The sequence below is a fragment of the Cygnus olor genome, chromosome 6 (assembly GCF_009769625.2).
Source record: "Cygnus olor isolate bCygOlo1 chromosome 6, bCygOlo1.pri.v2, whole genome shotgun sequence".
NCBI lineage: Eukaryota > Metazoa > Chordata > Aves > Anseriformes > Anatidae > Cygnus > Cygnus olor.
Window position 1 is genome coordinate 23,736,355 of NC_049174.1, and position 26,244 is coordinate 23,762,598.

A 26,244-nucleotide genomic window follows, 5' to 3' on the forward strand; every position below is an offset into this window, starting at 1 on the left:
AGGCTCATGCCATGGGGTGGCAGGATGGAGAGGGAGGGCATCACCTTCAGCAGGGACACAGGGACTTTGTCCGGCCCCAGCAGGACCCATCTGCTGATCCGGGGTGCCCTGAACCCCCAGACACCCGTCACCACCCAGGAACACGGGTATGGGGCACACAGCCAGTGCCGTGCCCCCAGGAGGACCTCGTGGCACTCACAGCCTGTCGTTGACCAGCACTTTGATGACAAAACCCTTGGCCTCCCGGGTGAGCCCCTGGAACATCCTCTCCTCGAAGGCCACGTTGTAGTTGCGGATGTTCATCAGCGTCGTCTTGTCGTTCTCACCCACGAAGGGGGAGATCCCTGTGAGGCTGCAAGGGGGGGACACGGCCACTGGGACATGGGGCAGCCGCACGGCAAGCCCTGGGGACTGAGGGACAGACCACAGCCCCAGTGCCACAGGGCAGGAGCAGCTGGGGAGGAGGTGAGCATGGCCCCAGCTGGAAAGGGGGCAGAAATGGGGTCCCTTCCATGGGGATACGGCAGGGCACTTACCACAGGTAGGCGATGACCCCCACAGGCCTGCAGAGAGGAGAGGGGGGTCACTGCACAGCCCGAGCCCCCCGGCACAACGGGGATGCTGGGGTGCACCTGGGCAGGGGGCTGCTCTTACCAGACGTCGGTGACGCTGGAGACGGGGCTCTGGTTGACGATCTCGGGGCCCACGAACTCGGGGGTGCCGTACTTGCAGTACTGCGGCTCGTCGGGCGTCAGCTCCTGCGCGTTGCCGAAGTCGCAGATGCGGACCTGCTCGCTGCTCGAATCCGCCATCAGGAGGTTTTCTGGCTACAGGACAGCGCGGGGCGGGCGGGAGCTTGGCGGGAGGCTCCCAGGCTGGGGAGAGGCAGGGCAGGACACGGGGCACTCCCCGAGCAGGGACCGGGGCCGTGGGGAGAGCACTCACTTTGATGTCCAGGTGCAGGACGTGGTGCTGGTGCAGGTAGCAGATCCCCTCCAGGATCTGCCGCATGTAGGAGCGGACCTGTGAGAGGCCGGAGGCGGGGTGGGGATGGCACCCAGGGGACCATTGTGGTCCCCTCAGCCCCACGTGGGACCAGGCGGAGGAAGAAGAGGGCTGTCACCCCCCTTTGGGCATGATGCAATGTCCCTGGGCCCCCCCATGTCCCCAGCTACCCTCTCCACCCCATGGCTTTGCCCTGCCAGGGCTCACCCACCTCAGACTCGCACACCGAGGGCTTCCTCGCCATCCTGTCCAGCAGCTCGTCTTCGGCACAGCTGGGCGTTGGTCAAGGAGCACAGGAACGCGGTGCCCCCCTTGGCACCCCGCTCGCACGCACCCACCCTGCCCACCCGTGTCCCCCAGCCCTCCCCTGGCCCCCAGGCCACGCAGTCCCGGAGGATACAGCTCCATCACCATGATGACGGCGTTCTTCTTCTCGAAGGCGTCGTGGAAGAAGACGATGCGCTCGTGGTCCAGCTGCGAGAGGATGTGCAGCTCCCGGCGTGCCGACTGCTTGGCCTTGGTCCTGCCGGGGACGAACTTGGCGGCGAAGTCCAGCCGGCTGCTCTTCTCCGTCACTCTCCGCAGGTAGGAGAAAGCCCCCCTGTGACATGAGGAGGGATGGAAAGGGGCTGGCAGGGCAGCTGGAGACACACCTGTCCCTGCAGGCACTTGGGTCTGCAGGGAGCTGCCCCAGGACCACCCCTGGAGGACCAGGACCACCCTTGGAGGAGCCGGTGGCCCCGTACCTCCCGATCTCCTCGTGCACGTCGTAGTAGTCGGTCAGGCGTCGCGCCTTGTGCAGCGCATCCTCCTCCATGCTGGCATCGGCCGCGGGCTGGGCTGGGGGAAGGAGAGGTGGTGGGGGGGGGCAGCAAGGGGCCGGGGGCTGCCCCGTGGGGCCAGGCAGGGTGGGGGCCGGGCGGCCATACCTGAGCGCACCACCAGCTCCGCCTTGCAGGACACCTCCCCGGCCAGGTTCCTGGCTGTGCAGGTGTAGACCCCGCTGTCGGGCTCGGCGGCGCCCAGCACCACCAGGGAGCACTCGTTGTCCTCGTAGACAAAGCTCAGGTGGCTGCTCTCCTCCAGCAGCTCCCCGTCCTGGGGGCGCGGCGGGCGTCAGGGGGGCCCCTGCCGTCCCCCACCAGCTCCCACCACCGGCACGGATGCAGCACCCTGCATCAGTTGGGGTGACACAAAGCCAAAGCCCCAGCGCGGGGACCCCGAGGCAGCGGAGGAGAGCAGGGAGCGTGGGTCTGGGGGTCAGGAGGAGGTGGTGGGGTCCCATCCCACCTTGTACCACATGATGTCCGGCAGCGGCTTCCCCTCCACCACCACGGCGAAGCGCGGCGTCTCCCCTTCCTGAGCATCGATGTCCTCCATGATGGACTCAAACCGCGGCGCCTCTGCCAAGAAATGGGGCGTGGGGCACCATGGGGCAGTGCCATCCCCCTGCCGCGGGCATGGGGAGCTGTGGGGGACCGCCCCGTGGCGTCCGGCTACGGGGCACGGAGAGCAAGTGCCAGCCCATGGCATGGGGACGTGGAGTGCCGCAGGGCTGTGGCAATGCGACACTCTTGGGAGCAGGGCACCGTGGGGCAGTGCCACTCAGCAGACATGGGCATGGGGCAGAGTGGGGCTGCATCTCCCCGTTACACAGGGGTGTGGGGTACTGCAGGGCAGTGCCACCCCATTACACACAGGAATGGGGCACCATGCAGCAGTGCCACCCATAGCACGTGGCCAAGGGGCGCGATGGGACAGTGCACCCATGGCGCAGTGCCACCCACAGCGCAGTGCCACCCCATGCACACGCTCATGGGGCGCACAGAACACCTCTGCCCAAGTCAGACAGAGGTGTAGGACACCAGGCAGCACTAGCAGTGGTAGTACCAATGGTAGGTACCATGGTTTGAGGGCCTTCAGCCCTACAGGGTGACATACACGTATGGAGCATGGATGAGCAATGCCGTGCTATGGGGCAGTGTCCCCATGGCACACAGCCACGGCGCACCGTGGGGGCAGTGCCACCCCATGGGGCAATGCCGCCCCCACGGCACACGGCCTCGGGGCACCGTAGGGCGATGCCCCCCCATGGCAGAGGGGCACGGCCCCCCGGCGCGGGGGCACCTACCTGCGAGGTGGAGGCGGAGGGTGCAGCGGGCAGAGCCGTGGCGGTTGCTCACCTCGCAGGCCAGCGGCCCCGCGGCCCCCCGGCCCACGCGCAGCAGCCGCAGGCAGTGCTGGTCGTCGTCCGGCATCGTCACCTCGCACGTGCCGTCCTGCTCCCCCAGCACCTGCCCGCCCCTGCGGGCACACGCCGTCAGCCTGTGGCCGCCCCATGGCACCCCACAAGCTCTGCGCGTCGCCCTCGGGTGCGTGCCCAGCCCCAGGGGTGAGGCCGGGCGTGGGGCACCGCACCGCGTCCCACCTACCTCTTCCAGGTGACGGTGGCCTCCACGTGGTTGATGGTGATGGTGACGGAGGCCGGCTGGCCCTCCACCACGTACACCACGTCTGGCTTGTCCAGGATGACCGGGGCCTCCTCCAGGTAGGGACCTGCCACGCACATCGTCACCACCACCTCAGCACCCCGTGTCACCCAGCCCCAGGCAGCTCGCCATGCCGCCGGGCGCGCAGACCCCCCACGTCCCACCCCAGCACCCCACCCTCGCCCTGCTGCCCCTCTCACCCCGATCCAGGAGCTGCACGGGCCCCACGAGCGGGGACGGCTTGCTGTTGGTCTTGGGGGTGGAGGTGATGACACGGAAGAGGTACTGGGCCCCCTTGGTGAGCCCGTGCACCGTGTAGGTGGTGTCCCGCACGCCGCTCACCAGCACCACCCACTGCGTCGTGCCCAGCACTTGCATTTGCACCACGTAGGTCACCGAGCTGGGGTCTGCGTGGGGACAGGGTCAGTGCAGAGCCCCCGGCACCCCACCACGCTGCTGCCCACCCCCTGCCCGCTCCGAGTCCCCTCACCTATGGCAGTGTCCAGCCACTTGGGCTTGTTCCACGTCAGCGTGATGGCCCGGCCGGTCACCAAGGCCACCGTGGGGGGCCCGTCGGGGGGCGTGGGCACCACGTCTGCATGGGAGAGGTGGGGAGCGGCGTGAGCCCCCGGGAGCCCCCCACACACCACCAGCTGAACTTCCCTGTGGTCCTGTCCCCTGCCACCCCAGCACCGTGCTGCGGGGACGCCGAGCCCCATCTGTCACCTACCCGTGACGTAGAGGTGCGCGTAGCAGGTGGCCTTCCCGACTTTGTTGGCAATGACGCTTTTGTAGACGCCGGCATGCGCGTGGCTGACGGCCGTGAACACCAGGCGATGGATGTCCTTGTCTGCGGGGACAGGGGTAAGAGCCCGTCAGCAGCGCCGTGCCGAGCTCCCTTCCTGGAGCCCCCGGTGCCGCGGGGAGGGCGGGGGCCCTACACTGCATCATCTTGCGGTCGTCGGTGCTGTCGATGCGGGTGCCGTTGTGGAACCAGGTGATGGAGGGGTAGGGCAGCCCAGCCACCTGGCACTCCAGCACCGCCTCCTTCGACTCCACCACCTCCAGGTTGTGCAGAGGCTTCAGGAAGTCGGGCATGGTGAAGCACTCCGCCTCGGTCTCCGCCTGCTCCGGTTCCTCCGGGATGGACGGCATCTTCTCCAGCTTGGAGCTGCGACCACCCACACGTGCTCACCACGGGAGCGCGGTGCCCCCAGCCCGGCCCCAGGGGAGGGACCCCCCCAAATCCCAGGGGGCAGCGAGCAGGGAGACACCCATCTTACATCTGGGAGGCAGCAGACGGCCGTGGCTCCTCCACGTAGAGCTCGGCGGAGCACTCCACGTGGCCGTGGGCGTTCCTGGCGGTCACCACGTAGTGCCCCTCGTCCTCACTGCCCACGTGCACGATGACCAGGGAGTGCAGCCCCCCGTCCCGCTGGATCCTCACGTTCTCCCCTTCCTGTACCGGCTGGCCTGCGCAGAGACACGGCCCTCGGCATTCCCAGCCCTGTGCCATCGGGGGCTCCAGGGGGGGCCGTGGGCGTGGGGATTACCGAAGTGGGTCCAGGTGACCGCCGGCGGGGGCGTCCCGCTGACCATGCAGTCGAAGCGTGCCGTCCGCCCTTCCACCACGTCCACGTCCTCCAGCTTGCGGGTGAAGAGCGGCTGCACCGAGGGCTTCACCGTCAGCCGGGCGCTGCAGGTCAGCTCGTCTGCAAGGAGAGCGGGCAGGGGCTGAGCCCCAGACGGGTGCGGGGGGGACAGCCACACGCGGGGGTGCAGGGGCAGGGCAGGACGCGGTGTGTCACCCCAGGGTGCTGCAGGGTGACCAAGGTGCCCGTGCGCAGGGATGGTGCTCTGCTGGCAGGGGGGTGCCTCTTCCCCCCCCTCAAACAAGAGAGATACTGGCTGCTGGAGGGGTGAGAGGGTGCCCTGTCCTCCCCTGAGGCATGGGGTCGCAGCCCTGGGGACGGGGCGGTGACGCTGAAGCAGGCAGTGCCAGCACAGTGCCATGGGGCTCAGTGCGGGTGCAATGCTCCAGGTGGGGTGGTTGTGGCAGGGACCGCTTTGCACTGACGGGGTCTTCGCCCAGCCCAGGAGGGGAACGGGACAGGGATATCCCTGCCCGATGAAGGGCACACAGGGCAATGTCGGAGGCACAGGGCAGGGCAGCATGCAGGAGGCTGGATGCTGCTGCCCCTCCCCAGCTGCCAGCTTGTGGGGAGAGGGCAGGCCACCCTCACCCCTGCCCATTGCCCCCGCCAGGCCAGCAGGGACATGTTGGTAACTGGAGCTGGGTGCCCAGAGGCTGTGGAGCCAGCTGGGCTGAGAACAGCCGGGATGAAGGCAGGCGGCTCGGGGTGCATGGTACAGCCGTGGTGCAAACACGTCTCCCTGGGTGCCAGAGCTTCCACAGGGAGCCCAGGGAACGGCACACACCAGCTACGGGGGGCAGACGTCCCTCTCTATCCCCACACCCCCTCCAGCACTCACAGCCACGCTGGGGGGACCCTGAAGCCCCAAGCCCCAGGGGTGCCGGCCTCATTGACCACCACGCGGGGGCCGTCCCCCAAGCGAGACCCCCGGTGGGGCTGCGTGCCCGCCGCTTACCTTTGGCCGTGCTGAGCTTGCAGGTGTAGATGCCGCTGTCGTCCTCGTGCACGGAGGTGAGCAGCAGCTTGCACTTGCGCCCGTCAAAGTGCATCTTGCATTTGAGCAGGGCGGGCTGGAGCAGCCGGCCCCGCGACAACCAGTCCACGTCCATGTCTGGCGGGCCAGCCACCAGGCACTCAAAGAGCGCCAGCTCCCCCGCCCCGACCACCACGTCCTGCAGGGGAACCACCACGGCCAGGGACTGGCACTCGGGGCGAGCTGCCCGGGAAGGGGGGAGAAAGAGAGAGAAAGAGAGAGAGAGAGAGAGAGACGCGTCTCAGCAACTGAAAAGCAACCATGGGAGGTGGCGGGGAGGGGGCCGTGCGGGGCAGGGGCATGCGGGGAGGGGGCCCGGCGCCGCGGGCGAGTGCGCAGGGCGCAGGCAGGGGGGTGCAGCGGGGAGGAGGTGGGGGCGAGATGTGGGAAGCGGAGCTGAGCCGGGGCGGGGGGCCGGGGGGGTGTGGGGGTGAGGGGAGGTGTCCGTGCCAGGAACACACCACACAGCGCTTTACCAAACAGATTTTATTAGAGCTACAAAAAGGGTCACGGCCTCGCAGCCCACCCCCCGCCGAGCCCCCCCAGGGAGAAGAGACCCAAGCCGGGGCTGCCTCTGCGGCCAGGAGCCGGGCGGACCCCGGGGACGTGGCCGGGCTGCGAGGGACTTCTGTGCCACCAGCCCCCGCCCCGGCACGGGGGTCCCCGGGTCCCTCATTCCCCACGCTCCCAGGTGACCGCTGTGGAGCCCCCACTGCACCACGTCCCCTTCCCTATGGAAGCTGAGCCAACGGCGGGGCCGGGCTCCCCGCTCCCCGTCCCCTGGGCGGCGAGGAGAGGAGCAGCAGGACACAGACACAGACAAACGGACGGAGCGAGAGACAAGACAGCATCGTACGGCCGCCCTGGCCCGGCTGAGGGGGTGCCTCCTGGCGCTACCCCGCCGTTCCCCCCCTTCTCCCCCCGCCCGCTGCTCGGCCTCGGTGCCGCCTCCCCCGGCCATCCAACGCGCCCGCGCCCGCCGTCGAGGGCCCGCGCGTCCCCGCGGTGCGTCCAGGACGAGGCGGCGGATGGAGCAGAAGGTAATAACACAAGGTGAGGTCCACTGCCTAAGAGGTGTCCAACTAAGAGCCCCGCGGCCGCGGCTCTGAGAGATGCACCCCCTTATCGTACTCCCCCTGCGTACAGACAAAAACCGCAGTCAGCAAGCAGAAGGGTTAGTGCAGCGGAGACGGGGCCGGCACGCACACGAGGGGCGTGCACGCGCGAGGGGTTGTGAGCGCACGCCGGCACGCAGCGCCGCGTGCCCCGGGCACGGACGTGGACCACGCTGAGCCTGGTGCCCATCCGTCCGTCGGGCACGTGCCCGGCTCCCGCGGCCGCCCCCGCGCCGCTGCGCTTTGCTGGAGGCTGGAGCGGGGTCTGGCAGGACACAAGCGGTGCAGCGAAGGCTGGGGTGGGTTGGGGACAGCCCGGGGGGCTCAGGCAGCCGTCAGCAGGGAGGGCTGGGGGGAGCAGGGCACACAAGCAAAGGGCAAGAGAAAGGAGGCAGCATCACTCGTCCCCGCGGGCTCCTTCCTTCCTGGCGCGTGGTCCCCAGCCACCCGCCCTGTTTGCGCGCACGTTTTAGGGGATCTAGGAGGATGCTGAGCCCACAGCAGGGCTGGGGAGACACAGCCCAGCCCCGGGCACCCAGGCTAACGTGGGACCTGCTCTGAGCTGGGAACAAGCAGGGAGGGGACCTCTCCAAGCTGCCCGCTGGCTGGGCACAGCTTGCAGGCAGGGAGGGAGGGAGCCGTGGGTGTGCTGGGGGGAGATGTCCCCTGCAGGGCCACTGAGGGCATAAGCCCTTCTTGCGCAGCCAGAGCCAGCACCTGGCGCCAGCACGGGTGCCTGCGGGGACAGAGGGACATAGGATGAAGCTGGGCTGGGGGAGCAGCAGACTCTGGGTCAGGCCGGAGACCCCGGCACAGCTAGGCAGCGGGACCCATGCTGTGGGGCCGCACATCTGGATGGGGCAGGGGGACAGCCCGTCTCCTGCTGCGGGGATGGGCTCTGCGGCCAGCACGGCCAAGCCACTGCTGCTCCGCATCCCCTCCCTGCCACCTTAAGCAGGGCCAGGCATGCAGGTCCATGGCCCTGCCGGGCCCTTCCTGCTCCGGGCTCACGCCCGCCTGCTCTGCGGCAGGAAAGGGTGAGAAGCAGCACCGCCGAGAAGGGGTCTGCAGCGGCCCCTTCCCCGCCCAGCTCATGCAGGGTGCTGGAGCCGGCCAGTCCCATGGGGACGCGCTCAGGGAGCTTTACCTCTGACCTCCAGCTTGGCCTCGCACTGCTTGGTGCCGTACTCGTTGACAGCCTTGCAGGTGTAGAAGCCGGTGTCGGTGCGCTCCGCCGCCAGGATGTGCAGCGTGAAGAGCCCCCGGGCCCCCTCCGCCTCCTCCGCGTGGTGCCGCCGGCCATACTTCACCGGCTGCCGGTTCCGCAGCCTGCGCAGGGACACGAGCAGAGCAGCACGGTCACGCCTGGCCCCGCAGAAAGCCCCCGCTCCTCTACCCCAATCCCTGCTCAAGAGGCAGAGCTCCCCGCCTTGGTGCCGCTCTGAGCTGGCAGGCCCCAAACAAGGAGGTCCCCATGCCTGTCCCCTCCTTCCCTGCCCTGCTGTGACCCAGCGAGCACCGGGACTCACCAGTAGATGATGGGCTTGGGCTCCCCGCGGACGCGGACGCTCATGCTGACATCCTGCCCCTCCAGCACCGACTGGTCCGACAGGGCCACCTGGGGAAGCAGGGGTCAGGGAGCAGCCGGCACCCGCCACCCCAGGGCCACGTGTCCCCACCACTGCACCCGGGGCCACGCATCCCCCAGAACAAGGGCAGCCCCTCAGGGCTGCGGCCACGGGTCACGGCTCCCCCTCTGCCAGGTCCCGGGGGGGCCATCAGCTCACCTCAAAGGTGGGCGCAGCCTTGAAGCTGCTCTCCGGGGAGCCGTGGGCAGCCCCGTGCTCCGCTCGAGGCTGCAGCTTCATGGCCGGTCGGTGCTGGGGGGTCCCGGCCTCGGGGAACTCCTCCAGCGGGCTCAGGTACTCCTCGTCCGACGTGATGGGGCTGGCCTGGCCGAGGGGGGGTGCCAAGTTCCCATGCCGCTCCACAGCGGGGGCTAGCGCAGGAGAGGCCGGGTAAGGAGCTGGCAGCAGCCAGAGCCGGGCAGGGGGCTCAGGGCCCCCCTCCCACCCCCCTACGCCCCTGGGGGGCCCGGGGACACCGACCCCACTGCTCATCCCACGGGGCAGAGGCACGGCGGCCGGCAGCGAAGGGGTGCCGGGCTGTGCAGGGGGAGGGGGTGCGAAACACGCCACGGGGCCGATAAGGGGACGCGATATCCCGCAAGGCGACAGCAGGGCTCAAGTGGCTCTTACGCAGCAGGCCACGCTCCCATCCTTAAGCCGCCTGGATTCCCGGAATGGCTGCCCCTGCCCCGAGCCGGCGGAGGGCTGAAGGTGACATTGCAGCTGCGCTCCCCTCGCAGCCCAGCCTGGGGGGCCCGCACCCGGCATCGCAGCGAACCCCCGTGGGTGGCAGGGGGGCTGTGGGGCCACGACGGGGGGTGGAAAAGCGGGGAAGGGGGCGAGATGCGTGCGGAGCCGGGCGCGAGCGGCCGGGGGTGAGCGTGCAGAGCCCTGCCCGAGGTGGGGGGGCTGGCCCCCCTCCAGCCCGGGTGCCTCAGCCCTCCCCACTGCCCCCCCCCCCCAGCCAGCAGCGGATCCCCTTACGGCGCTGCCCAAGCGGGGAGGCGGGCGGGCTGCCCGGCGCACGACGAGGGCTCGGCCCCCCCCCGGCCCCCGCGATGCCCCCGGGCAGCACCAAGGCGGACAGCTGGGGGAAGAGGGGGGGCACCCCCCGGCTCCCTCCCCGTCCCCCCCCAGGCGGCGCCGGGCGCCCTGCCGCCCCTCCGCCCGCAGCCCCCCGGTGCCCCCCGCACTCACCGGGGGATGGGGTCGGAGGGGGGGGCGACCCCGGCAGCCCCCGCCCCGAGCCGGAGCGAACCGCGCCGCGGAACGGCCGCTGCCGTTGCCGGGACCGGGGCCGGTGCGGCGGCGGCGGCGGCGCCGGGCGCGCGTCCAGCCCGGAGCCGCTGCGCCCTCCCCGGCCGAGCGCCGCCCCGGGCCCGCTGCCGCCACCGCCCGGCCCCCGGGGCTGGGCCAGCAGCGCGGGGGAGGGCTCAGAGCCGGGCCGGGGGCTGCCGGCCCCTTCCCTGCCGGGGGCAGGGGCACGAAGCCCCGGCGGCGGGCAGGGCGCCCCGGGGTGCAGGGCGCGGCACCGGGGCGCACGGGGCTCCGCCGGCCCCCGGGGCAGCTGCGGGGCTCTGCGCGCTCCCCCCGGGGAAATGTCGGGGTGGGGAGAGCCCTGGGGATGCGTGGGACGGGTGTCCGCGGACGGAGGGGTGCAGGGTGCGCTGGGCGTCCCCTGGGGCGGGAGGCAAGGGTGTCCCCACAAATGGCAAGCTGGGGTGTCCCCGCAGCCGGGGCAGGCTGGGGGCAGGCGGGGGGGGCGGCCGGCCGCTGGGCCGCTTGCTGGGCGCCGAGGGATGCTCAGAGCCTGACCCCGCTCCCCCCACGGCAGGATCCCGGCAGCGCGTCAGCTGCTTTGGTTCAGACCGAGCCTTGTAGGGTAAGGAAGCCGGTTTCTTCCCAGTGACAGCAGCGGCCGAGCTGGCAGCCAGCCTGCCTGCCGCCACGCCGGCCCTCCCACCGTCCCCCGCTGCCTCCGGGCCGGCCGCCGGCACTCACCGGGCCGCACGCTGAGGATGGCACTGCAGCACGTGGCGCCCACCTCGTTGGCCGCGGTCACCGTGTAGAGGCCGGCGTCGGCCACCCGCGCGCTCCGCACCAGCAAGGTGTGACGCTCGCCCTCCGCCTTGATGGGGCGCGCCGTGCTGCTCCGCAGCGGCACCCCGTCCTTCCTCCAGGACACTGCGGGCAGACGCGGGGTCACTCCGGACCGTCCCGGGGCAGGAGAGCCCCCGCTAGCCCCGGTGGTCAGCGTGGGGTCCCTGCCCGGCCTGGGGACCCCTTTGCCATGGGCGGCAGCCCCATGTCCCCAAGGCCCCTAAGGAGAGCGGGGCTGGCCCCTCTCTGGTTCCTGGCATCCTCCTGCCCTCCAGTGGAGGACAGAGGAGGGAACCAGAGCCGCTTTGCTCGTTCCCCATCTCTGCCGACCGCGCTGTGCCTGGTGCCTTCTCCCTCTCTCCCCACAGCCCAGCCCCATGCAGGGGATCGCAGACACTTTGCCCACACCCTGCCCTCCGCACCCTGCCCTGGCATGCGGTGCCTTAGCCCTTTTTTTTTCCTGCCTGGGGATGCTCCCGAGGTGGGCACGGCATCTCCCTGAGGAGCACAGGCACAGCTCTGCCAGCCCCAAGCCACCCAGCTTGGGTGGCCCCAAGGGACAAGGACACGCCGGGGGGTGGCTGTGCCAGAGCCCGTCACGCTTCCGAGCCCCGGGGCCGCTCACCTTCTGGCTGGGGGTTGGCCGTGACGATGCACTTGAGCAGCACCTCCGCCCCCACGGCCACCGCCGTGTCCTGGATGGGGATCTCGAAGACGGGCGCTTCCAGGGGGTCCTCACCTGCCGAGACGTAGGAGTCGTCGGAGGACTCTGCACAGGGAGAGACGGCCCCGTGGCTGTGAGGGGGAGCAGCAGGCACGTCCTGTGCTGCGCAGCGCTGCAGCCCTCTGCCCGTCCCCAGGTGACAGCGGGGTGCAGAAGCAGGAGGGTTACAGAGCCCCCCCCGGCACCTTCCCCTGCTGGGTAGGAGGGACAGAGGCATCAGCAAGCATCGCGACCCCAAGGCCCAACTTGTTGCCAAAGCCTCCAGATCACGCTGTGCCCCCCCATCCCATCTCGGTGCTCCCCAGCCCCCGTGCCCCCCCCAAGGGGCAGGCTGGGGTCCCGCACCCCGCTCAGGGACATCGCTGTGCCCGCAGGAGGGCCGTAAGCCATGCCCTACCTAGCTCTGGAGAGGTGGGCCGGGCTCGGCGCCCCTTCCCCTTGCTCCGCGTGCTCCTGCCCTCCTGAGCTGCTGTCCGAACGCTCTCTTTCTTCTCTGCCACTTTCGCCTGCCTTCTCTCCGCCTCCTTGCCTGCGCCGTGCTGCCCTGCCCAGCTCCTCTCCAGCCGGGCCTCCTGCTCCATCCCCGGCTTCGCCCAGGGCAGGAACCGCACCTCCGTGGGCGCCTCTGGCCTCCGGTACAGCCCATGGGGCACGGCCAGCCTGGCGGCCAGGCCCTCGCTCGCCGCCCCGGGGGCCCTGGCTGCACCGGCGGGGCCCCCGTCCGGGCACGGGGTCCCTTCGGCGGCACCCCCGTGGGACAGGGCTGTCCGCCCCTGCGGGGTGGCTTGTGCCAACGGCCACTGCTCCTTCTTCCTCACTTCCCCAACGCCTTCTTGCTGCGCACCCTTCCTCGCCTCCTCCGCCGCGCCGCCCCGCGCCGGGGCTTTCCGCCCCCGCTGCCCCCCCGGCTCCGGCTCCCCGTTGGGCCCCACCAGCGCCACGCTAGAGAGGGCCAGGTGCTGGATGACGTGCGTGCTCTCCGCTGCTGGAGAGGCCTTGGGCGGCTGCACCTTGCGCCCGCCGGTGCTTGGCAAGGAGGGGGTGCAGGGGGCGCGGGCGGCGGGGGGCTCGCTGGCCGGCTGGGGCGAGGGCACCCGGGCTTTGCCCAGCTCCTGCGAGCGCCGCAGCTGCTGCTTGGACACCGTCCTCTTGATGCGGGTCAGCTCCTCCGAGAACTTGTGCTCGATGTCCTGCACGCGCCCGGCGAATTTGCCCCGCTCGTCGAAGGAGGCGGCTTTCTGCCGGAAGGCCAGGCGCCGGCTCGCCGCGCTGCTGCCCCCCGCCTCGTCCCGCCAGCCCCCCGGCGTGCCCGGCCGCCGCGTCTCCGAGCCGGGCTGGTCGAAGGAGCGCGTCTTGCGCAGGGGCAGCCAGGGCCGGGCGGGGAAGGGGCTGTCCGCCTGCTCCAGGCTCCTCCGGCGCTCCTCGAAGTACTGCAGCCGCTCGAAGATCCTGGAGCCGGCGCGCACCAGCTTGGGCGACGCTCGGACGGAGACGCGGCCGGACGCGTCGCTCATGGGCGTCGGGGGACGGGAGTCCTGCGTGCTGCCCTGCGAGTACCCCGAGGACTTGGGCTTCTTGATCTTCTCCTCGTACTCCTCGGGGACAGTGTCCTGGTACTCGGTCGGCACCGAGGACTTCTTGCGGGGGGTGACGGGCGTGCAGGAGGGGACGCCGGGGCTGCGGGCGGCCGGCTGGGGGGCGGCGCCGGAGGGCGGCAGCGGGCACGCGCCGGGTCGAGGTGATGGCGAGCGGATGATGGGTGGCTTGGTGGTCAGCGGCAGGGCAGCGGGGGACCGCGGGGGCTCAGCGCCGGGCTTCGGAGAGACGGGGCCGCTGTGGGGGTCATCCCTCCGGTAGCCCCCCTGGGGGATGCTGCTGCAAGGGGAGAGGACAGGGGAGAGCGGGTCAGAGCCCGTCCTCGTCTCCATGCTGCATCAGGGGTCCCAGCCCAGTCCACAGCACCCTATGGGGCAGGTGGCCAGGGCAGCCCCAGAACCCTCAAGAGGCCATGGCAAGAGGATCCAGCCACCCTAAGGTCACCGGGAGCTGGCTTGCCGATGTAACCCGGCAGTGCCTTTATTGTCGGGGGCCCCCTTCCCCAGGGACACCCCTGTGGGACAGCGACACTTGGGGCTGTGACGCCGGGATACCCAGCCAGCCCCCTCCCCAGTGCTGCCATGCAGACAGGACCGGGGCACCAGGCGGAGGGGTACACCCCAGTTTGCCTGCAGTGTCCCAGCGTGCTGGGACCATGTGGCACAGGCCCACACTTCTGCAAGGCAGAGAGGTCCCCGAGGCCACAAGCCATCACCCCGTGCACATGCTGCTGCGAGCACGTCCCCCTGCCCCTCCAACCCCCAGACCCCCGCCCGCCCCCATCGGCAGCACAGCCGAGTGGCACCACCCCGCTCGGCGTGCGTGGTGCGGAAATCAGAGGGTGGAGATGAGGTTCTGGTGGTGGAACAAGCAGCCTCGAACACAAAGGGGAAGATGGAGGTCGAAGGAGAAGGCCTGCAGGGGTGGGGACCAAAGGCGGTGGGGAGGGACGGGGGCTCTGAGCATGTCAGCGGGCCCTGGGGAGGGAGCACGTCTCTCGTCCCTGCTGCCACCCATGGGTGGTGGGGACGGGTTGCTTGTAGGTGCCTCAGGCTGCTGTGCACCCCTATATCCCTGTGCAGAGCCCCCGCAGCCGGGCAGGAGGGGTGTCCGGGTTGGAGGTGCAGCAGCACAGGGGTTACCCCCAAACCCATACTGGCCACGGCAGAAAGTGTCCCCGCCCCAACCCCCCTGTATCCAACCCCAGGGCCTGTCCCCACCTCACCGGGGCCGGGCTGCCTACTGCTCAGAGCCTCCGTTCCTCATCCGGCCGTGGAGAAGGCAAAGGAAGCCCAGGCGGAGGGGAGGAGATGGCAGCGGGGAGGAGATGGCCCCAGCGCGATGTCCCCTCCGCGCACGTCCCCGGGCTACTTACACGTGGAGCGAGAGCGCCCGTCCTCGGTACAGGCTGAAGGCGCTGCCGTACGGGTCGCTGGCCACCGAGAGGCTATCCTCCGACCCCCAGCTTGTGCCCACCAGATTAGCCCGTGATGCCCGCACCAGCGGCTCCACGCCCAGGTGCCGGACCTCGGCGCCGCGCGGGGCCGGCGCGTTTGCTTGCCTTGGGTTCCCTGCGGCTGCCAGGCACTGGGGCGCAGGTAGGGTCCCCGTGCGGGGAGGCTGGCATCCGGCTCCTTCTCCACCACGGTCTGCTGGCTGCCCGACCAGCTGGAGCGCTCCTCCGCCTGCGACAGGGCCAGCACCGAGGTCGGCGTCGTGTTCATGGAGGCGTCCACCAGGGTGTCGGACCCACCTGGAAGGAGAGGGGTGAGCCGCCAGCGGGTGCCCCTGGAGGTCCCGAGCAGCACCCCGCTGACCTCCTCGCCGCACGGGGACCCCCAAGGCCGGGCTGGAAGAGCTCGCAGTGCCACCCGTGTCCGAGCTCCCGGTGCCACCTGTGCCCCCGCGGCTCACCCGTGGGGGTGCTGAAGGCCGTCTCATCCTGCAGCTCGCTGCGCTGCGTCACCTGGGGGTCGCTGGGCTCATCCTCGCCGGTCTCCGAGTCTGGGGGGGGGGAGAGCAGGGGGTGAGGGGACGTGGGGACGGCAAGCCAGGCTGGCGCTGCTCCTCGCAGAGCCACCAGCTCAGGTGGCAGATGAGCAGCGCCCGGGCAGCTCCAGGCAGCAGAAGGATGATGCGGTGGGAGAGGCGTGACCGTGACACAGGGGACACAAAAGCTGCCAGCAGGGAAAGGCAGAACCAAGGTTGGAAAGTCTGTCGGGGCCAAGGGCAGGAGCAGCAGTAAACGGTCAGATGTGGGGTGGAGGCAGGAGGGGAGATGGTGCCGGGGTTGCAATGCGGGGGAAGGCAGCTGAAATTGGGGTGGTGGATACGAGGAGGCAGCACAGGGGGACAGTGGTGGCGCTGCGACAGGGAGGGGGCACAGGGCCTGTTCTGGGAGCGGGGCTGGCAGGAGGTGGGCGTCTTCCTACCGTAGCTTTGTTTCCTGCAGGAGCGGAAAACTTCGCTTCCATAGGGGCAGCAAGAGAGAGAGAGACATCAACACCCGGTTATCGGCCCGGCCTGCGGAGACGCGTGGGGCACTGGGGAGGACGTTGTCCCCAGCGTGTCCCCGCGCTGCCGCGGGGCACTGACCTGCCAGGGCAGCAGCCGGGTGGGCCGTACGGCTTGGGGAGCCTGGCACCGTGTGCTGGCCTTGGGGGCCAGGGATGGGGCTGGGACTGGGCTTTTGCCCGACCCAGGACCCACGCTGGGCACCCCACACCCCGCTCTTTGCTATGGCAGGGACCAGGCACCCACGGGGCATGGAGACAGGTCTGGCGCCCCCAGCCTTCCCCACCACGTCTGCTGTACGCCCACGGTCACTACACACCTCTCCTAAACCACACATGTCCTCCCCTTCCTTCTACGCAGCATCCCCCCTGCGGAGCACGTGGCATCACCCCCTCCCCACCCCACGGTCACATCCTGCCCGCACTGCAGCCAGCTCCTGCCCCTGCTGCTCCTCCTGCTGCCCCCTGGGCTGGCTTTGTGCTGCAGCACCTGCACCTCCTGTGCTCTGCAGGGCACTGCAGCCCGTGGCCCTGCTGGGCACTCCTAGAGGTGCTGGTGCACACGGACGTGCGTGTCCAGGGCCGCACACACCACGTCAGGGGCTGGTGTGCAAACACATGTGCACGTCCATCCCCAAGGCGGCAAGTGCTGTGAGGCTTTGCCATGCCCTGCAGCACAGCTCTGGCATCGCTGCTCTCAGGCTAAGGCTGTGCGCTGCTGTGTGCCCAAGCAGGGCATCAGTGACAGTCCCCGGAGGCAGGATGAGGCCATGCCGGCTCAGAGCCACCGCAAAGTCCCATCCCGGGAACGAAGGGTCGGCGTTTCCTCCACGCCACCACCTGAGCCATCGCAAGCTGCCACAACAGAGCCCTCTGGCAAGGGACACGTCCCCTGCCCCGCCGCCACGTGGAGGGCACAGGAGGGCGCAGCGCCCCCCTGCCCTGCCACAGCTCTCAGCACACACCACAGCCCCGTGGGGGTCCACGCTTCTCCCCCCACCTGCAGCCCAGCACACCACCAGCTGCCCCGTCACTGCCACTGCAGCAGGCTGCCTGCCACCATCCTGCGTCCCCAGCATGTGTCCGGACAAGAGCAGGCTCACGGGGGACACCAGGAGCCCCCAGCCCCATTTCGGGGCCGTGCCCAGCCCTGCGCAGCCTCAGCTTGCCGCCCCCTCCCCGGCAGGGCGGTGGGGCCAGATCCTGGTAACTCAACGCACCATGCGTGAAGCGCCCGAAGCGCCGCGAGTGGCCGGTCTTCTGCAAAGGAAAAAAGAAGAGAGCGTTATCCACGGCACGGCCCCCCCGTGCCCGCGCCCACCCGCGGGCACACGCGGCACCGCTTACACGCGCTCACGCTGCACGCCCCCGGGGTACCTGCAGGCGCACGCCCCCGGGCGCACACCCCCCGCACGCAGCCGTGCACGGGTGTAGGTGGGCACGTGCGGCGCATGCCCAGCCATGCACACAACAACCACACACACACACGCACACCCCGCGATGCTGCTCCCCTCCTGGCACACACCTGGGCACCCTCAGGACACATAAACAGCCCCTGACACGGCCCTGCTGCCCTCCCAAAAACCCACCCTATAGCCTGCCCATGGGTGCCTGGCAGCCCCCACACGCTGCCCATGCCCAGGGGTGACACCGTGCACCCCACCTGCCCCAGCACTGCCTGCAGCAGGGCTTCGCCCAGGCGGGTGCCCAAACGCACCGCAGCCCCTTCGAAGCCACCGCCTGCGGCAGCGCGGGGACGGAGCCAGCCAAGCGTCTGCCAGGCTCTGGCCCAGACTCAGCCCCGGGCATGGGCCCAGCACGGGGACAGCGTCCCCCAGCCCGGCGGTGGCCGTGCCAGCCGTGAGAGAGGCCGCCTGGCACAAGTGGCACGGGACGGCCAGCCCGCGCAGGGACGAGGCGTGGGACCGACGCTCGCCCGCGCTGTCTGGGCAGGAGGGATGGGAGCACGGGGTGGAGGTGCCGGCAGCTCCCTGCCAGCTCCCTGCCCTCCTCCGCGCCACGGCTCGGGGCTGGACACACGCTTGCCAAGGGAGAGACCAGCCCGGGCCACCCGGCTGCCGTGCCCGGCGAGCTCACGGCAGGCAGGGCAGGGGATGCAGTGTGCAGACAGGCAGGGCCGGGCTGCCAGCAGCAGTCTGGGCGGCGGGGTCCCCCTGGGACACTAACACCCTGTGCCCTTGTTTCCCTGCCGGGAGCTCAGAGAGGCTCTCCTAGCCTCTCCTGCCTCTCCACAGCTCCCAAGCAAGCTCACAAACAGACAGCCCCAGGGACAGACAGCCCCCAGGGACGGACGCCCCCGGAGACAGGCAGCCAGGCACGGCCAGCAGTTAGTTGCCCTTGCAAGGGCAGCAGGCTCGTTTTGCAAGCCCCCAAGCTGCTGCCACTGCAGCGGCAGCCCCTGGTGGTGGGCAGCTCGAGGGGTCTCCCCCAGCCCCCTCCCGGCATGCGGCGCTGGCCGGAGGGCAGCTGCTGCACGAGACACATTTGTATTCAGCCTGAGCCAGGCTTCACCTCCCCTCCTCGGCTGACTGTGCCGGTGCTGGCCGGCAGCCCGTCTTCCAGGCCAGGGAAAGATATATGAGTGATTAACTGCACCATCGGCGGATAATTCCCCCATTAAAAAATGAAAATGCAATTGAGTGCCATTATCGGGTGCTCTCCTGGCTTCCCCGGGGACTGGCGCCATCGGCTCCCCATCGGGTCTGGTGGCTGCACCCAGCGGGGCCGGGCTGGGCTCCCTCCCCCAGGGCTATGGGGTGCTCCCCTCCGCCCTGCAACAGGTCCCCGCTGCCCGGACCCCCCCCCCCGGGGCGCAGCACCCACGCGTGGCTCGGCAGGGAGCAGCACCCGGCCCCGCTCTGGGTGACGCAGGGTCACCTCCCAGCTGCTGCCTTGCTGCTTTCGAGGAGGGGAGCAGCCCCGGGAGGGAGGTGGAAAGGGGGCAGGAGCAGCTCGGGACAAACCCCACGGGGCCAGGATCTGGGCGAATGGGTGAGTGGGGGATGTGCGCCCTGCCTGGGATTTTCATTTGCAGCCTGCACAAAGGGGTGGGGGAGCCCCCCCGGAGCCCGCTCTGTGCCCACGGAGACGGGGAAAGGAGCCAGCAGGGATCAGCACCTGGCTGCAGCCCTGCCCCGCTGCGCGGTGGGGTGAGACCTGGCCCTGCCTCGCTTCCCCCCCCCCCCCCGCCCTGCCCACACGGGGGTCCTGGTGGGGGGCTTCTCCATCCCTAGCAATGGCCGTGGGGTCAAGGGGAATGGTAGGGGAGAAGGGGCACTTGGGGCCACGGAGCACAGCCCTCGCAGCCTGCCAGAGCTGGGCACATGGAGCCCAGCACCGTGTGGTGCTGGTGCCACTGGCTGTGAGACAGACGGGGACAGGGGCTGAGGGGAGGCAGCGGGTGGCTCTCCTGGTGTCCCCAGCGCACAGCCAGTGCAGCAGGACCCTGCCCTGCCACGCAGGTGGCCCTGGGCTTGCTGCCCTATGGCAGACGGGGCAGCCAGGCGGTGCTCCAGGGAGAAGGATGCCCCCTTTTGGGCAGGGCTGTCACCTCCCCACCACGGCACGGGGCATCCGCGTCCCCAAACGCATCCCGCACCCCTCGGTGGGGACTGCGGGTGACATCCCCTCCCCGGCCCCTGCGGGGACACCGGGCGGGGTGACGGCAGGGTGGCCGCGTGCCCCACGCCGGGTGGAGAAGCGGGGTGGTCTGGCGTGCCCCACGGGGGGGGCTTCCTGGAAGGATGGCCCCCATCCTCCCCCCCCCGCCGGGGCCGAGTGACGTCCTTGCTCCTTGCTCAGCGGCGGAGCGTGCGGCGAGGCCCGCGGAGGAGCTCTGTGCCTGTGCCAGGCATGCTCCTGACGCGGAGGGGATGACGCATGCAAAGCCTCGGCTCCAGCTCCGTGACCACCGGCGGCGGGGCCGGGGGGGGCCATGGAGCCGCCTCCGTTTGCTCCGGAGGGCAGGGAGGGGAGAGGCCGGCTGGGGGGGACCCCCCCTCGGGGGGTCACAGCCGCGCCGCCGGGCCCGGGGCCGTGCCCAACGCGGTGCCGAGCACCTGCCCGCCGCTCCTCCCGGGCACCACCGCCGTGGCCCCGTTCGCCGGCGGCTCCGCAGGCGGGGCTGGGGCTGGCGAAGCCCCGGGGGGGCGCAGCGCGGGGCCGGGACCCCCCGTGCGCCGGGCGCGCTCCCTCTCCCCGCCGTCGCTGCCTCCTCCTGCGGGCGCTCGGCGGCGCAGCAGCCCGGAGCCCTTACCTGGAAGCGCTTCTTCACCCAGATCTTCTTCATGCTTCTGCAGAGCCCCGGCGGCCCGGCCCCGGCGGCTCAGGCCCGGCAGGACCCGCTGCCGGCGGGGGGCCCGGGCTCAGCGCGGCGCGGGGCCGGAGCCCCTCCGAGCATCCTCCCCGGCGGCAGCCGGGCACGGCCGAGGGAGAGGAAGGGGCTCGCCAGGTCGGGCTCTCGGGAGGGCTGGAGCTGTGAGCATGAAGCATCACTGGAGCGCTCCTCCCTCCATCCTTCCCCCGCCTGCCTCCGCCTCCGCCTCCCCGCCAGCCCTGGCACGCAGCGGCAGCGGCGGGGGACGGGCGGGGCGCAGGTGGCGGGGGGCGAGGGGCACGCGCGTCCCGCACCCCCCTCCCGGCCCCGCGGGACGCGGGGCTCTGAGCCCCCAGCCCAGCGCCGTGCCCTGCCGAGCCGCTGTCCCTGCCCCTCCGCCCGGGGCAGAGGCTCCCTGCCCTCCTGCGCTCTGCACCGTGGGGCGCAGCCCACGCCGGGGCTCCCACACGCACCCCACGGCAGATAACGTCCACGCACCGTCCCCAGTGTGCCCACAGACAGGCCAGCTCCGGTGCCACAACGGTGCCCAGCCCAGACCTGCTCAGCACCCCCCACCCCAAGCCCTCCGTCCATGGGTGACACCACCAGGACCCTCCCCAAGGTGCGGGTTTGGGTCCCGGCACTGCTGAGCCACCCGGGAGCGTCCCCAGGGCGCCAACACAACCCCTGCGCGCCCTCCCCAGCCCTGCCCGCCTGCCCCCGCTCTCCCCGGGTTCCCCCAGAGGCTGCCAAATTCCCTGCCCAGCAGCCAGCCACGCTGCTTCCTCCCGCCACGGGACACCCGTGGGGACGCGGCTGGAAGCCTCCCCGTCCCCGTGCTGCTCACCTGTCCCCCGGGGAGGAGGCCCCCCCGCGCCGCGCTGCACGCGGGCATCACGCACACCGGGGCGCACGGCAGCTTTCCTCCCAGCCCCTGACTCCCAACGTGAAGCTTTCATGGCTTCATAATAACTTGCAAATTACCCAGCACAAAGGGAGCTGTTTGTACAACATTTCTGACAGCCCCGCGATCCGAGTGATGCTGCGGGGTTTCCACGGAGACCCCGCACGTCAGGCGAGTCACGCGAACGCCGGAGCTGGCACAAAGGGAACCTCCTGCCAGAGCCAGGGGACGCTGCTTTTCCCCGCAGCCTGGCACCCCTGAGCCGGAGCCCCCCAGGTACGGGGGCTGGCCGCACACCTGGGTGTCACCCTGCTGCCGCGCAGCACCCCCCCCCCCCAGCACCTGCCGCCCCATCGGTTCCCCGGGCACGCAGCCCTTCCCTGCCGCCGCGGATCTGCTGCCTGGCCATCCCCGAGGAACGGCGCCAGGAGTGGCCCCGGCAGTGCCACAGGGACGCTGCACCCCTGGGAGCAGCTGGGTGACTTTGGAGGAGCTGGACCTGCTGCCGGTCTCCAAAGTCCCCTTCCCAGAGGCAGCAGCACCCTGCAAGCCCCACGCCTTGCTGGGTCTCCCCTGCGCTCCCCCGGCATGGATCCTGCCCCTGCCACGTGCTGCATCACTGACTGGCCACCGGCTGTGGCCACCAGCACCGTGGTCTTGGTGGTGCTGAGTGCTTGAGTAATTGGCGGCTGTGGGTGCACGCAGCCGGCTGGGATGCGAGGAGGGCTGATCAAGAATCTTTCACGTGTTTGTGCTGGGGATGCCCAGCAGAGGTGGGCAGGAGGTGGGGGTGAGATTTATTTTTTTCCCAGGGGGAAATAAGCACAGCAGGCTTCAGCACGGTGCTGCCCATGGCTTGAGAAAGGGGAATCCTCCAGGCTGGGGACAGCATGGGATGCGAAGGCATTGCACAGGTAAGATCTGCATGGGGACAGACCTTCGGGAACCAGTGTCACCAAGCCCAGTGCAAGCAGTGCCCATGTCCCCAGGAACTGGGGAGCAGGTCCTGAGCGTGCCACACACTCCCCCAGGCTGTAAACCTGTCACCATCATCCCCCTGCTCCATCCCTTGTCACAGGGTGGGACAGCTCTGCAGCAGCTCTGTGGCCCTGGAGCACCAGAGACCGCTGCTCTGCAGGCCGTCCCCTTGCCATGGAGCACGGCGTGGCACAGCCTGGCTGTGGGGACAGGCAGGGACACCCCAGCTCCCCAGCATCCCCTCCCCTTGCTGCCTCTAGAAGGATGCCCGAGCGCACGGTGCCCGCTGCAGGCAGAGGACACGGGGACGCAGGACGGCAATGTGACCTTGGCTGCGGGTGCCGGGCACGGGGTGGGATGGGAGGGGACATCTCCTCCCGCCCTGCCAGCCCTGCTGCCGGCACCCCATGGCCAAGGGACCGGGTGCAGAGGGCACAGGGGGAAGCGGACACGGTGCCGGAGGGGCGCGGGCGGTGGGGCAGGAGGAGCAAAGCCTCTCCCAGTGCCACCAGGGCAGGGAGCGGTGGGAGCCGGGGGGCAGCCCCGGGAGGAGGAAGGGGCCGTGGTCCCACACGCAGCCCCGAGCGGCGGTGCTATATTTATTGCATGCGGGCCCGGGTCTCGGCCTCTCGCGTTGTAACACAAGCCCTGCAGCCCGCGAGAATCCGAGGGGACGGCACATTCCTCAGCAAAAATAACCCCCCGGCAGCGGGAGAGAGGGCAGGGGTGGAGGTGACTGACTGGACAGCTGCACACGCTGCTCCCCTGCCCGGTCCCCAGTGCCCCAGGAGGGGACCCGGCCCCAGGGGCCACCGTGCGAGCCCCATGCCCAGGTGGCTGCAGGCAGAGCCACCTCGGGGAGATCCCCAAGGGCCCCCGTCCCTCCTGCACAGCCCGGCCTGGGGACCTGTCCCCGTGCCTGGGGTGGCACCAGCGGTGCCGGGCTCAGGTGGGACATGGCAGCCCCCACAGACTCGAAGCCCACCCCACGGTGGGGCCAGGGTGGGCACAGCAGCCCCGGCTGGGAGACGGGGCAGAGCTCCAAGGGGAAACTGAGGCAGCCCCGGGGAGTGCCATGGGAGGGAGGTGAAGGCAAAGGGAGGCATTAGGCTGCGTGCACCCCCAGAGTGCTCCGCAGGGCTGGCAGGGGCTCCGGAGGAAAGGGGCACCTGGCACTAGGCGCAGACACAGCTCTGCGAAGTAAGGGCCTAAAATTAGGCACCGAGATAAACGGCCAGAGGTGCTGAGCCACTGGGGACACTGTCAGCATGGCCGTCCCCACCGGGCTACCACCACCGCACGCCACCAGCCGCAGAGGCCCCACAGCAGGGGAAGAAACCAGGGGTCTGGGGGGGCACGGGGGTCCAGGACCGCAGCCACAGACTGCACGGGCCGTGCCAAAATGCACAGAGCCCCCAGGGCGTCCCCCACGCTGCAAGAAGGCTTCACCCCCAGCACCGACAGAGGGAAGGGGCCGTGCAGGGCCGCCGCACACGGACAGCCCCGTGTGCCTCCCCTGCCCCTGCGCCCAGCCCGCTCCCCCAGGAGGAAAGGTTACAGGGCGCCTTGATTGCTGAGTGCAGGTGGAGGCGAGGGGAGCGACTCTGTGCCGGGAGCCGGGATGGGCAAAGCCAACCTTGAAATAAGACGCAGCCCCGGCGGGGAGGAGGGGTCGGTGCTGGCACGGCGAGGGAGGGCTCGGCTCTTTAAAAGGAGATTAGCTGGAGTTTTTAAGAGGTGATTTAATCCGGCTTACGGGGAAAAATTCAAGAGATGCAGCTGAGACGTGATACAGGCATTAGTGGGCCTGGAGACAATGGAACTACGGTGGGGACCTGGGGGAGCTCCAGGGCTGCCCAGAAGGGTCTGGGGTCTGCAGACCCATGAGACCCCAGAGCAACCTGGTCTTGGTGCCACTGGGAGAGGGGACACCATGCTCCACCTGCACCCGCAGGGCCAGGAAGCGAGGGAGAACCTGCACTGGTGTTGCAGAGGCAAAAGGATGGGACGCAGGGGGGGACAGCCCACCCCGGGGAGGCCCTCCTGGCCAGCCCCGCGCGTGTGCTCCCCGATCCCCACACCAGGCGCTGACACACTCAGGGGACCTGGGAGAAGAGCGGGGGAAAATCATTAGTGGGGTGGAGCGACAGATTCAGGGCAAGGGATTAGAAGAGCTAAATCGGGCTCGTGCGAGCAAGGGGGAATGCAGAGCCGGTGCAGGAGGACCTGCCGGGGCTGAGCGCGGAGCCGGGCAGCGCGGAGCCCCCCCACCCCACCAGCCGTGACCTGAGCCACCTTGGGAGAGCCGGCGTCAGCCCCATGGAGAGCTGCAGCTCAGGGGGAGGAGGAGGAGGCAGAGGACAGGGCTCTGCACCCACCGGAGTCCTCTGCACCCCCCAGACACCGAGGACAGGGCCCCCGAGCCCAGAGAAGCACCCCGTCCTGCCGGGGCACCTTGCACTCATCTGGCCATAGCCTGACCTGCAGGGCGCCCAGGGAACAAGGACAGGGTGTCCCTGCCTGGCACGGGCTGGCTCTGCCACCAGTGGGACACCCACGGCCCCTGGAGAGCCGGGTCTCCCCGAGGGGTGCCGGGGGCCCCCTGAGCAGCCGGAGCCTCCGTGCTGGATGCCGGCGAGCCCAGGCGCCGGGGCCTGGCAGGGTGTCAGGGCAGGGGGTGCAGGGCCATGGCACGGCTCCTCCATTTCACATGACGACCCGTCTCAGCGCACAGCTCCCGGCACGGACAAAATGGACTCAGGGGAACAACACGCCGAGTGCCAGGGCCTGCACACGGGGCCAGGCTATAGGGCTGGCGCTTCGTGGGGGTGCTGCGCCTGCAGACCCCCACCAAACCCCCTCACCACTACCTCAGCACTGCCTCCCCAGCCTTTCCAGCACGGGTCCCTCTGCAGCTGGGCATTAAACCCCATCCCACGCCCTCCTGAACCCCCCCCAGCAAAGGGTTGGGGACGTGGCACCCCTCGGGCACTGCTGCAGCACGGCACAGAGAGCGCTGTGCCCTGGGGCAGGGCAGAGCCACGTCTCTGCCCCCGGGGTGGCTTTTCGGCGGCTGTTTGCTCAAGGCAGAGCATGTCCCCAGCCCCAGCACCAGCTCTGAGGAGCGCCTGGGGCAGGGTGACATTAACCCAGCTCGCAGCCCCGGCTGCTCCACGCCTCCCTCGGCTGCTCCAGAAACGTGGCCGCGAGGGCCGGAGGCTGGGAATCGGGAGCAGGGAGGAGTGCGTCAGCACAACGGGAACGGGCACCGGGGGAATCAGGCGGTGCCACGGCCGGGCAGATGCAGGGCCCGGGCTCGTGGTGCCAGGCAGAGACACGCTGCTTGTCAGAGTGCAAGAGCGGGGTGAAACCCGGGGTGCAGGGAGCCTCCAGCACTCCACACACACAGCACCGTGCTCTGTGTCCCCTCGGCACCACCATCCCCAAAGTGGTGCAACGTGCAGAGATCCCACACCTCCCCACCTCCGGGCACGACCGCTCCTGTGCACTCCTGTCCCCACAGCAGGCTCCCTAGCAGCAGGAACGCCTTCCTCCACCCTGCAGGGATGCTCCCCCACATGCTCCCCAACAGTGCTGCCGTCCTCGCAGTGCCCCAGGGATGTGGCATCTGTCCGCAAGCAGCAGGGGCTGCATCCATGAGCACAAGGTAACCATGGGGCTCTGAAAACTCATCAATGACTGGCTCCTCCTACTGCTAATTAACCACCAGGCCCCGCCCACTGCAGTGCACAGGCTCCTCCCCCCTTCATCAGGCTCCTCCCCCAGTTCCCCACACCCAGGTGTCCCAGTTCCCCCAGTGCCCACCAGTGATGCCACGGCCATCTGTGCCCACAGGGGTGGCTCGGGTGGGTGGCGGGGGCCACGGGAGGTGGCACCACCGGTGCCATGTGCCCAGACCGGGTGGTCTCTCTCTCTCTCTCTCTCTCTCTCTCTCCTGCTGCCCCACGCAGGCTCACCGTCACATGCCCCCACCACCTGCATGCCCAGCGCTGGCACCCTGCCTGGCCTGGCAGCGGGTGCTGCAGCCACATGCTCGCTCCCAGGCCACCGAGCTGCCCCTCTGCTGCCGGCACCGGGACCCCTGCCTGCAGCGGGGTGGGCACGGCGGAGCCCAGCCCTGGCTGGCTCCCGGGCATGCAGCATGGGG

General features: G+C 70.2%; 1 protein-coding gene across 1 annotated transcript in view; it reads right to left on the reverse strand.

Moving 5' to 3' along the window:
* Positions 1-26,244, reverse strand: part of SPEG (striated muscle enriched protein kinase) — a 34,681-nt gene that overhangs the window by 7,846 nt on the left and 591 nt on the right. The window contains 27 exon segments of the mRNA XM_040561600.1: positions 200-352; positions 537-563; positions 655-827; positions 946-1,023; positions 1,217-1,277; positions 1,406-1,606; positions 1,752-1,845; positions 1,935-2,103; positions 2,296-2,408; positions 3,137-3,309; positions 3,438-3,561; positions 3,695-3,901; positions 3,985-4,089; positions 4,225-4,344; positions 4,436-4,665; positions 4,778-4,967; positions 5,048-5,206; positions 6,105-6,365; positions 8,445-8,626; positions 8,827-8,915; positions 9,085-9,296; positions 10,927-11,109; positions 11,651-11,794; positions 12,147-13,624; positions 14,721-14,959; positions 14,962-15,098; positions 15,260-15,349. Of these exon segments, the coding sequence (XP_040417534.1) occupies positions 200-352; positions 537-563; positions 655-827; positions 946-1,023; positions 1,217-1,277; positions 1,406-1,606; positions 1,752-1,845; positions 1,935-2,103; positions 2,296-2,408; positions 3,137-3,309; positions 3,438-3,561; positions 3,695-3,901; positions 3,985-4,089; positions 4,225-4,344; positions 4,436-4,665; positions 4,778-4,967; positions 5,048-5,206; positions 6,105-6,365; positions 8,445-8,626; positions 8,827-8,915; positions 9,085-9,296; positions 10,927-11,109; positions 11,651-11,794; positions 12,147-13,624; positions 14,721-14,959; positions 14,962-15,098; positions 15,260-15,349 (5,392 nt within the window).